The 18,050-nt window shown below is 39.7% G+C and overlaps 1 protein-coding gene across 1 annotated transcript; it reads right to left on the bottom strand.

Moving 5' to 3' along the window:
- Positions 1-266: 266 nt before the first annotated feature.
- LOC308298625 (natterin-3-like) lies at positions 267-1,717 on the bottom strand (the record flags this gene model as incomplete). The annotated part of the gene is made up of 1 exon (XM_080742268.1): positions 267-1,717. The coding sequence occupies one exon, from the start codon at positions 1,715-1,717 to the stop codon at positions 680-682; it is 1,038 nt and encodes a 345-aa protein (XP_080598394.1). The 3' UTR covers positions 267-679.
- Positions 1,718-18,050: the final 16,333 nt, after the last annotated feature.

Below are 18,050 nucleotides of genomic sequence, written 5' to 3'. Positions count from 1 at the left end.
TTCTTCTTGGGACAAACTCCTTCTTGGACAAAACAAAAATTACTCTCATGCAAATTCAAATTCCAGTTTTCATCTTTTGTAAAAATATGCTTTCACATTATTCATTGTTCACAATATTGATTTTTCACATCTCCACTTCCATATAAACTGCATTAGGTGTATTGATGTAACCAAACTCTATAGCAGGCTCACTGCGGCCTTCCCCATTTGCCTGCTAATTACATATACCGGCCTACAGGGGGCTCCAAAAAACCCTACACGGGCAGCAGAGTTTTGCACATATTGCAGTTTCTTGAAAACTTTGGGGTGGCACCGTAGAGAAGGCTATTGCAGCAATCGAGTCTGGATGTGATGAAGGCATCGATGAGTGTCTCTGCAGCAGTTTGGGATAGTGTGGGACGGAGGCGGGCAATGTTTCGGAGGTGGAAAAAGGCTGTTTTGGTAATGTTGTTGACATGGGATTGGAAGGAGAGGGTGGGGTCCAGGATGACACAGAGGTTGCTGGTGGAGGCCTGGAGGGAGTGATAGTGGAACCATCAATATTGAGGGAGAGGTTCATGGTGGAGCGGGTGAGGGCTTTGGGACCAATAATGATAATTTCAGATTCATTGCTGTTGAGTTTGAGGAAGTTTTTTTGCATCCATGTTTTAATATCAGTCAGGCAGGTGGTGAGGTGGTCTTAGGGGCAGGGCTTGGCGTTGGCCACAGGCTTACAGCGGTCGATCACTGCCCGAACCTCTCCGGTCTGCACCCCATTGTACTTGCCTACAATGGAGGTCGTCCGGGTCTTCCCATTGCGGTAGGTCCGACTGAGGCGGGCCGTGTAGGGGATGTCAGCCTTGATCTGACGGCCCTCCATTCGGACAGTACAGGAGTGGTTCGGTGGGATGGTGACTTGCACCTGAACAGAGTGGGTCTCAGACTTCTTTTTAGTGGTCCCTTTGTCAAACTGCAGCGTCTGCTGCAACGTGACTTCAATATTCGCGGAGCCGATGAGGGGGATCCCGGCAGTGATGCCAGTGGTGACACCCACCATGGTGGAGCTGCCCATGTTCCAGCTGTTTTCCACCTCAGTTGTCTTGGAGAGAGACACGGTCTTCACCACAATCCGGCACCCATTGTTGGTCACCTGAGATCTGCGCATGGTCGCTGGTGGCTGCCGGATGATCTTTGCCTCATCAATTTTGTACTTGACATCAGAGATATGCTCACTAACGGCATCCTTGTTGATGGTCAGTACCTGATATGAATGATACCAGTACTCATGACCCTCCCAGGGGAGGTAAAATTTCTTGTTCCAAACATCCACCTTACCAAGTCCATACTTGTTTTTCCCCACATACCACTTGTGACTTCCAGAACAGGTCTTGACAGAGTGTCGAGGCACCTTACCGTCGGAATCCCACTTCCACTCCAGGAACTCAAAGTTATCCTTGTTGATCAGGATCTTGAAGGAGCGGCTGACCACCTCGCGAGTATTAGAAGGGTAGTGGCAGTAAGGACCCAGTTTTGGACTGTAGAACCCAGAATGACAATCTGACATGAATGTGGATTTACAGACGTAGTCTCTGCGGTGAGTGTAGTGGTTGTAAATGGAAACAGCATCGTTGGGGAGGGAACCGGGCCAAAACACCCACTCCAGTTTGACATTGTCCTCAAATATTTTCTGCTCGGCCAGCCCCAACAGGGCTAAGAACACCAATGCTGACAGCTTCATCTAGAGACAGTCAAAGTGAGGAAATCAGTCTTGATTATTTATTTTTTTCCATAGTCCTAGATTAAGGAAGTTAATCAGTTTTCAAATAATGCCAAATGGTAAATGATAAAAATCTGTCATTGTGGTCTACACAGCTGGGAGAGTGTTTTCTGCAGGTCTTTCAGTCCGAGTGTATCAAAGGGTGCGTTCGGAAATGCGCACCGGGTCGGGTTAGGGTTGGGGTTAGTTTTAGGGATAGTTTTACTGAGGTTAGGGTTAGGGTTAGGGTTGGGTTTAGGCATAGTTTTACTGAGGTTAGGGTTAGGATTAGGGTTGGGTTGGGTTTAGGCACTCACTACACTGACTGAGCACACACCCGGTGCGCATTTTAGAACGCACCCTTTGATACACTCGGACTGAAAGACCTGCAGAAAACTCTCTCCCCTACGCATTACTTTAAAGGGATCCCTGGCTAATATGACAAATATCTTAATACATTATAATTGTGCTCTATAACTACAATGTAAAATTAAATACACCTCAATTATTTTATTTCTTCTAGAAATAGCTAATCTTTCACTCAATAGGGGAAATGCCTGTCGCAAGTTGATGATGTCTTAAATGTCATGTGTGATCTATTCCTATGGAATTTATGGCATGCATGTGCAAATAAAAACAAACATAATACTTCCTATGTTTAATTTGAGCAACAAATCAATATTTCAAATCTGTTTGTGTTTATTTTCTGCCATAAATTCCATAGCGATAAATCAGACATGACATTTATGACATCATCAACTTGCGACAGGCATTTCCCCTATTGAGTGAAAGATTTAAGGTGTTTTTAATTTTACATTGTAGTTATATAGGACAATTATAATGTATTAAGGCATATTTGTCGTATTAGCCAGGGATCCTTTTAAGCTATATTGAATTTACCACTAGGATGCCATGATATGATGCCATAGATATGTGTTTTTATGAATGATATGACATATTTAATTTTGAAATATTATAAACATAATATTTGATCATAAACCAATAAGATAATTCAATGCCCCAGCATGTGCATAAGCCTCTCCAACTGATCCAAAATGACGCAGCACGACTGGTCTTCAACCAGCCAAAATTCTCACGTCTCCCCGCTTCTCCGCTCCCTCCACTGGCTCCCGGGATGCGGCCCACATTGAATACAAAACAATGATGCTGACTTTTATAGCAGCCAAAGGTATGGCTCTTCCATACCTCCAAAACCTGATCAACCCCTACAACCCCACCGTTCACTCAGATTAGCCAACAAAGGGATGCTGACAGAACCCTCACTAAAAAAAAGAAGAAAAAAAGGACAAAAATTCACTTGTCCTAGACAATTTGCCCTCCTGGCCCCCAAACTGTGGAATAAACTCCCTGTTGCACTTAGAACTACAGACTCACTCCCTAGCTTCCGCCGTGGACTGAAGACTCACCTCTTCAGACTCCACCTAAACCCATAGCACTACTGTAACACTCCCCTTCCCTCGATGACCACACATGAAGCTAGATACCGTAGCATTTTTAGGTTTTTGATTTTTTTTGTACTGATTAGGTGCGTGGTCTACCTATGTTATTGTTTTTCTAGATTGATATTCCTATGCATTTGTTATATTGTTGTTGTTACTGACACATTATCTTGCTTATTATATTGATGTATTACCTGCTTATTGTAAGTCGCTTAGGATTAAAAGCGTCTGCTAAATGCCTAAATTGTAAATCTTTCTATCTCTGTCAGTTACACAGAAATGTAACAATACTGATTCGTTCTGGATATTGACTTCTGACTTCCACACGTTTAAAGGGATCCCTGCATGGCTAATACGACAAATATGCCTTAATACATTATAATTGTCCTCTATAACTACAATGTAAAATTAAAAACACGTTAAATATTTTATTTCTTCTAGAAATAGCTAATCTTTCACTCAATAGGGGAAATGCCTGTTGCAAGTTGATGATGTCATAAATGTCATGTGTGAATTTATGGCATGCATGTGCAAAAAACAAAAACAAACATAAACACATTTGAAATATTGATTTGATGCTCATTAGGAAGTATTACGTTTGTTTTTATTTGCACATGCATGCCATAAATTCCATAGGGATAGATCACACATGACATTTATGACATCAACTTGCGACAGGCATTTCCCCTATTGAGTGAAAGACTAGCTATTTTTAGAAGAAATAAAATATTTAAGGTGTTTTTAATTTTACATTGTAGTTATAGAGGACAATTATAATGTATTAAGGCATATTTGTCGTATTAGCCAGGGAACCCTTTAGGTCATATTCCTTGGCTCTTGCAAGCAATTCTATCTCTAGCACAGCAAGCACAGACCATTCTAATTACAGAGTTATAGAATTCCATTATCATTATGCACTATCTCTCTCGTGGGCCTAATACACACAACCCTGAGAGCTAAGAATACATTGTACAGGCAGTGCACTCACCGTGAATCAGTTGTCCCCCAGTGAGTGTCTTGTCACCACCAGCAGGTTTATATACAGTATGTAACAGGGAGTCCTGCCTCCATTCAGGGTTCTGTGTCCACGCCCAAATCACACAGTTGTAAGTAGTCACTCATTACCTTTCCCTACTTAGGATGCAATTTTTGAAGCTAATCTTTCCAGCGAAATGATGACTTCAAAGGTAACTAGAAAATATTGTTCCTTCGAAACAATTGTGGGCTCGCTTCAAGCCAGAAAACAATGGCTATAAAAGTACAAAATGTCAAGATCGCAGGCAGTGCTCTCTTTGACGTTACTGACGTCAAAGATTGGTCCATTTTGTTCCAAAAATGTGTTGTGCAAAAGTTGACCCGCTAGTGGCGCTATAACAGGCCAATGTAAGAAGGGTGGTATCTGTTCCTTGACCTATTGGGAATGTGCTTGCAAGATTTCATGCACATTGCAGGCTGTGTTCATGATTTGAGGTGTTTTTGGCTTTGGCCACTTTATCGCTGCTTGCAGCTATATTTGTTTATTATATTTTTTATACATATACAATATATAGTGTGGCATTTTTATTGTTTTGACCTTGGACAACATACTGTATGTAGCATGGCGATTTTTACACCTACAATATGCATGAACATATTTGCCTCAAGGACAAATGAGCTCTGACTCTGATGGAAAACAGTTATATCAGAACTCATCCAGAGTTTTGAGCAATCTGCGTGAAACATTCTTCACACAAACTAATAAACTATGGAACAATATCTAAAATCCCAGTTGAACAGTAGTTTGTACGTGAAGAACTGAAGCCTCCATAAGCCAATGAATATAGGAATTTTATGAAAATCATTCTTTTGCCCCTAACTAGATAGACTACAATACCCAGAATCCCTCAGCACTCTGCTGTTAATTTGTTTTGTTAATTTCATGTACTGCTTTCTCTCAAGCTCAGTTTTGGGGTTGCAGCTAGTGGCTCAGGAGTTTTTAACGGGAGCGTAACGTTATTTACGACATTCTATAGTTCTACGTCACATTCGTCCGATGCTGGTGAATGCTAACCTGGTGAAATGCTAACCTGCCAACCTAACCCCTAACCCTTACCCTAACCTCAGTAAAATTATGCCTAAACCTATAACCCTAATACTTAACCCTAACCCTAACCCTTAATCAGACTAGAGGGACGTTGAAATAGAGATTTTACAGTTTTTAACTGTGGCTTATCAGGCTCCATTTAAATTGCTAGATAGATAGATAGATAGATAGATAGATAGATAGATAGATAGATACCTTTATTATCCCAAGGGGGAAATTCAGTTGCTGCACAACATGAAATGATGTTTTGGTAATTATTTGACATATTGTGACATAAATGTGCGAGTGAAACTGGGACATGTCGCATGACAGAATGCAAACTTTTGCCTCCATAGGTAGAAAGGTCACCTGGACGTTACAGGTTAGCTTCCAGGCCCCGTCTAAACCAACTGGCCATGAATAGTGACTAAAATATATAGCCTAATTAGAATACCATAATATGTTTATGTAAATGTATATGAAGTAGAGAAATTGGCAAACTTTTTACCTGACTGTTTAAAATCTGCAACATAATAATCACGCACAATTGCTGTGTGGCTCATGATTTTGATATACTGTATGGGATGTTTTGTGTTAAAAAAGTAACATGCAGCTCCATAATACTTTGACATTAAACAATACAGTGTGAAGCTATTTAGAAATGTCTTGGTTGCTATGGAGACTGGTTCAAAGCTTTCTTTTGTTAAGAGTAGGCCTATACAGTAGGTGTTCTTGAATGTGACATTGAATGTGAACATTTCAGCGAGTGACTTGCTAGCTGGTTAGTGGTTTTCATGTTGCAAACAGTAGTATACATATGAATAAGGACTATTCTTTCTGAATGTCCCCCCCGGAATAGGGATGATGGGGTTCAAGTACCGGTAGTTAAATACTCTTAGTGTTTCAGTGTTGAATAAAAGCATAGAGTAGAATAGATGGATGGATGGATGAAGTCAGTGTTCAGCTGCTGAAATATGCCTCCTCTCAAAATCCAAGGAGAAAGCAAAATCTTTCACAAACATGTCTGTGGCAGGCCTTTTACTGTATACTGTATACCACCACATACACAACACACGCACGCACGCACGCACGCACGCACGCACGCACACACACACACACACACACACACACACAAACATATACAGTACACAAACTTTGGAGAGACTACGGTAGGCCTGCATTTATAGGCTTTATACTGTAGGACCAGACCCGCCCACTACAAGCGTTTAAAAGCAAAGAACTAGTAACACACCACACACCTGTTTAATCTTCTTCAGCAACAATTCTGGTCCATCTTGTTGACATCCATGCCTGATGTTGGCAAGGAACTGTTGTGCTTCTTACCACATCACCTCCTTCACATGGCAAACCTTACTCTACACATGTGAGCTTGCGTCCAGTCAGTTTAATCCTCCCCCCTCCCCCTCACTGCATCTCTCTCTCTTAATTTAGATATGGTAAATGAGTAATTACAGAACAAACCCCTGGGGGGAAGCACCTGACATGCTATCATTTAGCCTCACCATGTTCTACTGGACAGGATCCAGTCAACACAACTAGAGTCAACACCAAAGTACAAAGTTAATCCTCAAACAATCGACTGATTGAATAGTGTTGACATATGATGAGAAATCAACAAACAGCTTGGTATAATTGTTAATGAAAGATCACGCGAGGTGACAGTAGCGTCATATATGCCCTGTGCACACTGGCCTTTAAAGACAGACCTTTTATCTCATTCATTCATTTTGATCATCTGTTCTGCTGGTTACAGACAGTACAATGTAAATCTGTCATATATACCTATATAAGAAGTGTTCCCGGAAGTTTCTATGAGCATGACTGAACCCCTAATTATTACCAAAGAGCAGGTTGGTGACTTGCATGGTTCCTCCTACACTGTTGGCAAGCGAGCCAACAACTTTGTTCCCCCATATATTATTGCGATGCACCACTTACAGTAATTCTAGCAGCCCAAGCTTATTTCACACACATAGCCAGCATACACAGATCAACATTTTCTTGTGTATTAGCTTGTCTGGCACCTAGTTGATCGGGTTGAGAGATGGACATTTGCCCTCTATGCCAGATTCCCAATCCACTACTGCAGAGGTGGAGTGTCTGCCACCACCACAGAGGTTGTGGGTTTGAATTAACCGTGGTGCATCCGGCTCTGTTGAGTGTCTATACCGGAACACAGTGGGCCAGTGTGGGAGGGAAGTCAGGTGGGCATAGGGGTAATTGTTACTGTACGTCCTCTTATGGGCTGTGGCGGCACCTGTCAGCTGCTGTTGAGCGGGAGGTATAGGAAGAAGGCTCTATGGCCTCCCGGTGGGGTCTCCTCACTGGCAGGTGAGTCAGTAAGACACAACAGCAGTGACAATACACAAACGTGGAGGAGGAGACAATTGGCAACAACTAAATTGGGGTGATGATCATGAGATGAGATGCAGCAATAACCCACCTATCACCCAGACTCCCTCCCCAGTCAGATTTAGCTGTTTGAATGAATGTAGAATTAAGTGCAGAATGTAGAATGTGTATATAATAATGTGAGGGGAGTTAATTTAACTGAAACTCTTTTTATTTTATTTTTTTAATAAAAAAAAAAAAAAAAAAAAAACTCTCACACCAGTTATGCCAGTGTGCCTAAGGCTGCCTACACCTTATGTAATTTCCATTCAAATCCTGTCCAACATCTGTCACAATTAATTTCTAAACAAATAATGAACGCTATTAGTCACTGTCCAACAAATAATTTATTATTTGTTTTTAGGAAGTGTCTTGCGGGCAAAAAACTGCAATAAATACTGCTCTTCAGATACAGCTACAGAGCACAACAGGCACTGAAAAGAAAGAAGGTATGTATCCAGTGATTTAACTCTTCCCTTTGCCTTACGTCCACTTCTGCTCCATCTACTGTAGCCTACAGTAGATATTTACAAGTTTAAAGTTGGATAGAATGTCCACAACTTAAATATAACACTGACTCTTGATGGTACTTTACTTTACTTTACTTTACCTTAGTTTACTTTACTTTACTTTACTTTACTTTTACCTGTCTTTACCTGACGCTATGACATCTGGATTCTCTTCGGGGATCAACCTTTCCATGTTAAAACCATTTTGACTGCACAAACTGTTTGGTGTTCCTGCGTTTTTACTTGCTTAATGTCTTTCTCTAATTTCCTTTCTATGAGTTATCTTTCTTTTGCCTTGTCTTTTAGCTGCAGACCAGGAAACGTTTTTAAGTATTTAACTGAGACAACAGTGTCCATCAAAGCGCAATGAGGCATATTTTAAGTGCCAATTTGAACTGTTTTCCTGAATAAACTATCCATGTGAAAGAGTTCACTGACTGAAGTATTTTTTATTTGATTTCATTTTTATTTTTCACAGGATGATGACCAGAGATATCATCCTTGTGTTCTTTGTTTTTACTGGGGAGATATGTCTCATCACAAGTATGTACTGCATTATAAGTCAACTTTGAATAGTCATTTAAATAACTGTTATGAGACAAATATTTTATGATTTCAAATAATCTTTAATCAGACAGATTAGTCAGACTGATTATATTTATCTTTGCTATTGGCAATGATATATAAAATATTGATTTGTTTAGTTTGAAAAGTGTATGAATATTGTATTCTTCATTGGAATATATTGATTGACATCATGTAATAACCCTGTGTACATAATACCCCATGTACATATACCTCAAAGATGAATGACAGAAATAAACACATCCAAATCACGGGTGCTTTTAAATACAAGTCAGCTTGATCTTATTAATAGCTCAAAAAGAAATACATCTTTTTAAAAGCATCAAGCATGTCTCTCGATTTATATAACCTTCTTAAATATGTTAATACAGCTTACAGTGTGGCACGCAGTGGAAAAGTGGCTCAGTCCTCTGTGTTTGAGGAAGGAAATCACGGATTGTCAGGAACTCCTGACAAAGCCATTGATGGGAATCATGCCAGTGCCTGGTCACAGAACTCCTGTGCCCACACACTTTAAGAGACCAGACCCTGGTGGAGATTGGATCTGCAGAAGGAATACGCAGTGTATTCTGTCACGATCACCTACAGAAATGACTGCTGTAAAGAAAGGATCAATGGAGCTGAGATCCGTGTCGGAAATTCCCTGGACGACAATGGCAATGGAAATCGGGTGTATGTATTTCTTACTCGGCAGGAATAACCCATAGCTGGGTCTGAGAATTACTTGTGAATAGAGATAAAAAATAAAATAAAAAAAATGGCTTGCAACATTTATTTCACAATTATGGTACTGTTTTTGTATATTAGCTACATTCGTTTTCTCTTCCCTTTTCTTTCAGGTGTGCTTATATCGACACTAAACACAGTGGCCCCACCCAGGTCTTTAAGTGTGGTGGATGGAATGGGATGGACGGTCGGTATGTCAACATTGTTATTCCTGGACAGAATAAAGTCCTGACTCTCTGCGAGGTGGAAGTGGATGCGTTAGACTGGTCAGACTGGTAAGAACATGGTTAGTCTAACTCTGATCTCAAACTATTATTTTTCATAATAATTTTCTTTTCTATTTTATTTTTCAGTTGTGCTTTTAAAGATTCACACATGCACCATTTCTGCTTTTTGCTATAATGCTAACTATGGTGTTATACGTGACTATACAAATGGGACGGCATCCTTCATCCTGTCATCTTCATAAATAATATTTATGCAGTTGAAAATGTGGCATGGGGTGGACAAGTAGCTCAGTCTCTTCAGTATATGTGCATGGAACTCCAGAAATCTTGCCAGTGTCTAGTCACAGATGTCCATACTATCTTCATAATTATACTGTACCTTTTTGCAGGTGAAATATTGACGATTTACTGCCAAATATCCTTTTGAGGTTCACACTTGATGCAGTGAGTGATCCCTCTCTAAATATTATCTTCTTACCTTTGTGCAGGTGAAATCTTTCCATGAGTTTGAAGTATTTGGGACCGAAACGGATGAGGATCATCTTTTGTCTAAATCTGATCACAAACTATAATCAATTATTGATTATTTACAGTCCTGCTTTTAAAGATCCAAACCTGTATCATTTCTGTTACTGTATTTGCTACAATACAGAGATAATTACAAGTTACTTTTAGCTAGTATAAAGCTTGCAGTAAGTGCATACAATAAATATTTAATGCAATAAATTGAAATATCAGCAAGTCTGTGTTCTTCACTCTGACATGAATTCCTCTGATACCCTATTCATTATGATAAGACCACTTCATTCGTTCTCAACCTAAAATGACATAACATATTATCTTGTTCAAAATGACCAAACCTGCATATGATGTCACTGTTGAACCCCATAGCTGACAATGTATCAAATAAATGTATCTATTTAACAGTCCTTCAGAATCTTATTACCTCCGGACAAACAAAAAGAAAGAGGTTGTAGGTGTTTCTACTGCATAAGATAAAAAGAAGGACATTTAGAGAAAGGTTTTGATTGTGCATGGGGGCTGAACTGCATAGCAGGATGGGAATCCCTATATATTTCAATGAACAGCCATAACTAACCAACATGTCATGCACAAACTTAAATACATGGACCACTGACACAAAACTGGTTGAAGGCATTTGTACACAATTTACCTTCCCAGGTATTACGCACATACACACAGACTACATACATACTGTTGAGGGTTGTGTAGTCAGCAAATGGCCACAAGCATTTCCACTTTGACAGGACCGTTTGTTTGTCAAAATAAATAGAAAATGGTTGAAATCATATAGATATATATCGTATATAGCAACCTCTTTCTCTGTATCATTTCATTTTGTGTAGACAATAATTAATTGATTAGCCGTGGGTAAAGTTAAATATAACAGGGGTGTCAGTATAAATGTTCAGTCACGCCTTTTGTATATAGCACCTGATGAAACCATGTGGCGAAACGCTTGATTTTAAAAAAAGAAGCAGAGGGAGATTTTCTTTCTCATATACTGTGTGTGTGTGTGTGTGTGTGTGTGTGTGTGTGTGTGTGTGTGTGTGTGTGTGTGTGTGTGTGTGTGTGTGTGTGTGTGTGTGTGTGTGTGTGTGTGTGTGTGTGAGTGTGTGTGTGGCTATAACTGCGCTATAAACACACTCAATAGGCAGTCATGTAGGTGTATCGTATAGTACGGTACACAAACTGTACATTTTGACAAAACAAGAGCTGGTCCTGGGCAAATGATGTGCTTGTTTATACCTTTCCCAGCAAGAAAAACACCATCAGGGATGCCGTGTAGCCTACTAGCCTATTGTAGATGGAATTTATCCAGCCGTCAGTAGGCTGGCTGCACGTCATCCCCGGCAGTGTTTTGTTTAATTATTTACCCAGGGTGTAATAAGCATACCATGCTTCACGTCCCATTAATATGCATAAATGTCAACACCTGGGAACGGCAGAGAGTGCATTCACATGAGAACAAATCAACAGGTGCAGGATAAAAAAAAAGAAAGACATTATAGTGCATAGCAAAATATGCATACTGTATACAGTCACTTGTCAAACAAAATGTTGATTGCCATGAAGATTAGGAAAATGAGGATGAGGTGACTGATCAAAGTATGATAGACTCAAGCTTAAGATGTTGAATACTGAAATTAGACAACCAATACATGGATGACATTATTTTATTTGCTGTAACATTTGAACAATATCCAGTGCTATTCTCAATCATTCAAATTTATACTATACAGTGTATATATAGTTACATATTTGTTACTGACTACTACAATGCACCAACATCACCAATTAAAATTCCTGGTGCTCCAGAACGGATGCAAAAGTGGTGGCGCCCCCAGTGGAGGACCCCCTGCCACTGCAGCGCACAAGGCCGATTCTTGCAAAACACATTTTTGGACACTGCTCCTACAATTTTTGCCCTAAAATCACGCAAATCGGTACACAGTATGTCTACACTCATCCCATCAACATGAATCTCTCCCATATAGCGCCACCTCCAGGCCGATTTTTAAAAACACATTTTTGGACACTGCTCCTACAGATTTTGCCCTAAAATCACGAAAATCACTACACAGTATGTCTACACTCATGTCATCAACATGGATCAGGAAGATTTTGGCAAAACACATTTTTGCCCTATTTGTGGAGATAAGTGACCTACGGTCGCTTATCTCCCGATTAGGGAGTCTTACTGGTGCATACTAGTCTACTTATCAAAATAATTTCAGATTCTAATTATCTTACCGGTATATTAAAATTGCCTTTTGACAAGATGTTGGACAATGGCCGTCACCAAGGTAACTATTTTATTTTTCAGTTGTGCTTTTAAAGATTCACACATGCACCATTTCTGCTTTTTGCTATAATGCTAACTATGGTGTTATACGTGACTATACAAATGGGACGGCATCCTTCATCCTGTCATCTTCATAAATAATATTTATGCAGTTGAAAATGTGGCATGGGGTGGACAAGTAGCTCAGTCTCTTCAGTATATGTGCATGGAACTCCAGAAATCTTGCCAGTGTCTAGTCACAGATGTCCATACTATCTTCATAATTATACTGTACCTTTTTGCAGGTGAAATATTGACGATTTACTGCCAAATATCCTTTTGAGGTTCACACTTGATGCAGTGAGTGATCCCTCTCTAAATATTATCTTCTTACCTTTGTGCAGGTGAAATCTTTCCATGAGTTTGAAGTATTTGGGACCGAAACGGATGAGGATCATCTTTTGTCTAAATCTGATCACAAACTATAATCAATTATTGATTATTTACAGTCCTGCTTTTAAAGATCCAAACCTGTATCATTTCTGTTACTGTATTTGCTACAATACAGAGATAATTACAAGTTACTTTTAGCTAGTATAAAGCTTGCAGTAAGTGCATACAATAAATATTTAATGCAATAAATTGAAATATCAGCAAGTCTGTGTTCTTCACTCTGACATGAATTCCTCTGATACCCTATTCATTATGATAAGACCACTTCATTCGTTCTCAACCTAAAATGACATAACATATTATCTTGTTCAAAATGACCAAACCTGCATATGATGTCACTGTTGAACCCCATAGCTGACAATGTATCAAATAAATGTATCTATTTAACAGTCCTTCAGAATCTTATTACCTCCGGACAAACAAAAAGAAAGAGGTTGTAGGTGTTTCTACTGCATAAGATAAAAAGAAGGACATTTAGAGAAAGGTTTTGATTGTGCATGGGGGCTGAACTGCATAGCAGGATGGGAATCCCTATATATTTCAATGAACAGCCATAACTAACCAACATGTCATGCACAAACTTAAATACATGGACCACTGACACAAAACTGGTTGAAGGCATTTGTACACAATTTACCTTCCCAGGTATTACGCACATACACACAGACTACATACATACTGTTGAGGGTTGTGTAGTCAGCAAATGGCCACAAGCATTTCCACTTTGACAGGACCGTTTGTTTGTCAAAATAAATAGAAAATGGTTGAAATCATATAGATATATATCGTATATAGCAACCTCTTTCTCTGTATCATTTCATTTTGTGTAGACAATAATTAATTGATTAGCCGTGGGTAAAGTTAAATATAACAGGGGTGTCAGTATAAATGTTCAGTCACGCCTTTTGTATATAGCACCTGATGAAACCATGTGGCGAAACGCTTGATTTTAAAAAAAGAAGCAGAGGGAGATTTTCTTTCTCATATACTGTGTGTGTGTGTGTGTGTGTGTGTGTGTGTGTGTGTGTGTGTGTGTGTGTGTGTGTGTGTGTGTGTGTGTGTGTGTGTGTGTGTGTGTGTGTGTGTGTGTGTGTGTGTGTGTGAGTGTGTGTGTGGCTATAACTGCGCTATAAACACACTCAATAGGCAGTCATGTAGGTGTATCGTATAGTACGGTACACAAACTGTACATTTTGACAAAACAAGAGCTGGTCCTGGGCAAATGATGTGCTTGTTTATACCTTTCCCAGCAAGAAAAACACCATCAGGGATGCCGTGTAGCCTACTAGCCTATTGTAGATGGAATTTATCCAGCCGTCAGTAGGCTGGCTGCACGTCATCCCCGGCAGTGTTTTGTTTAATTATTTACCCAGGGTGTAATAAGCATACCATGCTTCACGTCCCATTAATATGCATAAATGTCAACACCTGGGAACGGCAGAGAGTGCATTCACATGAGAACAAATCAACAGGTGCAGGATAAAAAAAAAGAAAGACATTATAGTGCATAGCAAAATATGCATACTGTATACAGTCACTTGTCAAACAAAATGTTGATTGCCATGAAGATTAGGAAAATGAGGATGAGGTGACTGATCAAAGTATGATAGACTCAAGCTTAAGATGTTGAATACTGAAATTAGACAACCAATACATGGATGACATTATTTTATTTGCTGTAACATTTGAACAATATCCAGTGCTATTCTCAATCATTCAAATTTATACTATACAGTGTATATATAGTTACATATTTGTTACTGACTACTACAATGCACCAACATCACCAATTAAAATTCCTGGTGCTCCAGAACGGATGCAAAAGTGGTGGCGCCCCCAGTGGAGGACCCCCTGCCACTGCAGCGCACAAGGCCGATTCTTGCAAAACACATTTTTGGACACTGCTCCTACAATTTTTGCCCTAAAATCACGCAAATCGGTACACAGTATGTCTACACTCATCCCATCAACATGAATCTCTCCCATATAGCGCCACCTCCAGGCCGATTTTTAAAAACACATTTTTGGACACTGCTCCTACAGATTTTGCCCTAAAATCACGAAAATCACTACACAGTATGTCTACACTCATGTCATCAACATGGATCAGGAAGATTTTGGCAAAACACATTTTTGCCCTATTTGTGGAGATAAGTGACCTACGGTCGCTTATCTCCCGATTAGGGAGTCTTACTGGTGCATACTAGTCTACTTATCAAAATAATTTCAGATTCTAATTATCTTACCGGTATATTAAAATTGCCTTTTGACAAGATGTTGGACAATGGCCGTCACCAAGGTAACGTGCCCATAGGCCTAGATGGACAGTTATTGTGCACATACAGTTATTGCGACCGTCAGGTCGCACTTACTATTCAAAACCTCCACAAACTGTGAGTCAGTCAGTCAGTCTGTCCGTCTGTCTGTCACACCTCACACGTCACACTATTGCCCTGCTCATATCTCCGCAACCGTTGCCCCGATCCATGCCAAATTTTGCACACACACTCCTTGCCTGCCAAACTACAACCTCCAAGGACCCCCGGAGCTCCAGGGACCCCCAGGTCCCTGGGGGACCGCCAGATGTAAAAAATTACCAAATGTGCAAAAATGACCAAATGAACACCCCAACGGGGCTGCTCACAGGGAATTCCCGGGGACCACCGACTCTTGGTGCTCCAGAACGGATGCCAAAGTGGTGGCGCCCCCAGTGGAGGACCCCCTCCACTGCAGCTCACATAAAATGCCGTAACTCGGGCTAGGAGCGTCCGGGAGAGCCGGGGCCAGTACCTATTCGTCCGCCAAGGCAACGCGGAGACCCCACCCCTCATTTCTCACATGGCCCTCTTCTAGCGCCACCATGAGGCCGCTTCTTGCAAAACACATTTTTGGACACTGCTCCTACAGATTTTGCCCTAAAATCACGCAAATCGGTACACAGTATGTCTACACTCATCTCATCAATATGGATGTCCCATATAGCGCCACCATCAGGCCGATTTTTTGAACCACATTTTTGGACACTGCTCCTACACATTTTGCCCTAAAATCACGCTGCGACCTGACGGTCGCTTATCTCCCGATTAGGGAGTCTTACTGGTATTAATGTAGCTGGTGTCACTGACGATGTCACACTCTGACATTGCTCTGATATTACAAGCTCACAGATCTACTTCAAACTCGCCATACGTATCGCAGAGGACCCGAGGGAACGCAGCGCCCGGCATGAAGTCTGTGGATTGGCGGTTGTCCAGAACCACAGATACTAATGACATGCCCATTTATGGGCATACTATGCATGGAGATCTGTTCGTCCAGAACCATACACCATAGCTCATTTGATGTCTAACCCTTGCTGAACAACCTCTTTGAAACAAAGGTTGGAAATCATAAAGGATTTTCATATTTGCAATATTTTATGTACAGTACTGTATGTCATTGAATTACAAGAATATATTCAAATCCTGTTCAACATCCGTCACAATTAGCCACCTGATCATTTAGTATTTGTCCAGTGTCTTCCTAAACTAAACAGTTGTTTTAGTCTGTCATTTTAGGGACCCGCCCTGTGAGATTATTTTTAAAAGTAATTGCTCATCGTCAAACAGTAATAAATACTGGTCAGTATACATACAGATACTGAGGACAGCGGTCAGTGAAAAGATTCAAGGTATGTATCCTGTGATATCACTCTTCTCTTTGCCTTTCCTCTCTACTTATGCTCTATCTACAGTAGGCTACAACTTTTATATATAAAACATGACTTTGCATTTCTTTGTGTACTGGAAGAATATACAGATTTATTTACTAATATTCTCAATCATTAGAAATGTAGACCAATTTACATAGTAGTTGATACCAACTGGAGAATGAATACTAAATAATATTGCCCAACATAAATGCATGGTTAAGGTTAAATGTTGATATAAAAACAGGTTAAGTGATTCTGTTCATTAAAGAGCTGGGGATAAATAAACAAATCATTTACAGTACCTTACCTTTAAATGTACCTGACATTTACCTGAAAAATTATCAATTTGAAATAGTTCACTCACTGATGTAATTTCTTTCACAGGATGATAACCCGAGATGTTATCCTTGTGTTGTTTGTTTTTACTGGGGAGATATGCCTCATCAGCATGGAAAGTATGGACAGTAGTTATGAGTTAAATACTTTAAATAGTATTGTTTATCAAGTCAATCATGTTATGAGACAAAGTGATTATAATCAGTTTGACTAATTATATTTTTCTAACTTAGCTAATACTGGCAATAATATTTGTGTACAAAAATATAACAATGTTTTGATTAATAACAGTCTTGTTTTTAAAGATTCACACATGCACCTTTTATGGTATTTGCTAAAAGCCTAATGCTAACAGATGGAGTGACTACAAATGGGACTGCATCCCTCTATAAATAATATCTTCATAAATACCTTGCAGGTGAAAATGTGGCACGAGGTGGACACGTTGCTCAGTCTTCAACATATAAGGAATTAACAGGAGGAAATCCTGAAAAGGCCATTGATGGGAATCGTGCCAGCATCTGGTTTCAGAAGTCCTGTGCCCACACACATGAAGAGACCAACCCCTGGTGGAGAGTGGATCTGCAGAAGACTTACAAGGTGAATACTGTCAAGATCACCAACCGAAAAGACTGCTGTGAAAAAAGGATTAATGGAGCTGAGATCCGCATTGGAAACTCCCTGAATGACAATGGGAATGGAAATCCTAGGTATGGACTTCTTACTTGCTTTGTAGGAATACAACATTGAGTCTGAAGTGGATAGAGATAAAGGGCCCTATTTTTATCCCAAAACTCTTTTGCCATTTTTTAAAATGGATTTATTTAAATTTTATATGTATATATGTATGTATATATATATATATATATATATATATATCAAATACTGTAGAAGTGTAGATCATCTACAAGCTCACAGCGTTTCGATGTAGATCATCTATTTGAAGTATTTAAACATGTTTTTCAAAATAGTAAAAAAAAAGGCAAAGAAGTTTAGGGATAGGGACAGACGAAAGTATAGCTTAAAATGTTTAAAATTTACATAGGTG

This window comes from Nannobrachium achirus (assembly GCF_963921795.1).
Source record: "Nannobrachium achirus genome assembly, chromosome: 2".
NCBI classification, from domain to species: Eukaryota; Metazoa; Chordata; class Actinopteri; order Myctophiformes; family Myctophidae; genus Nannobrachium; species Nannobrachium achirus.
This window is presented reverse-complemented; position numbering and strand designations above follow the sequence as displayed.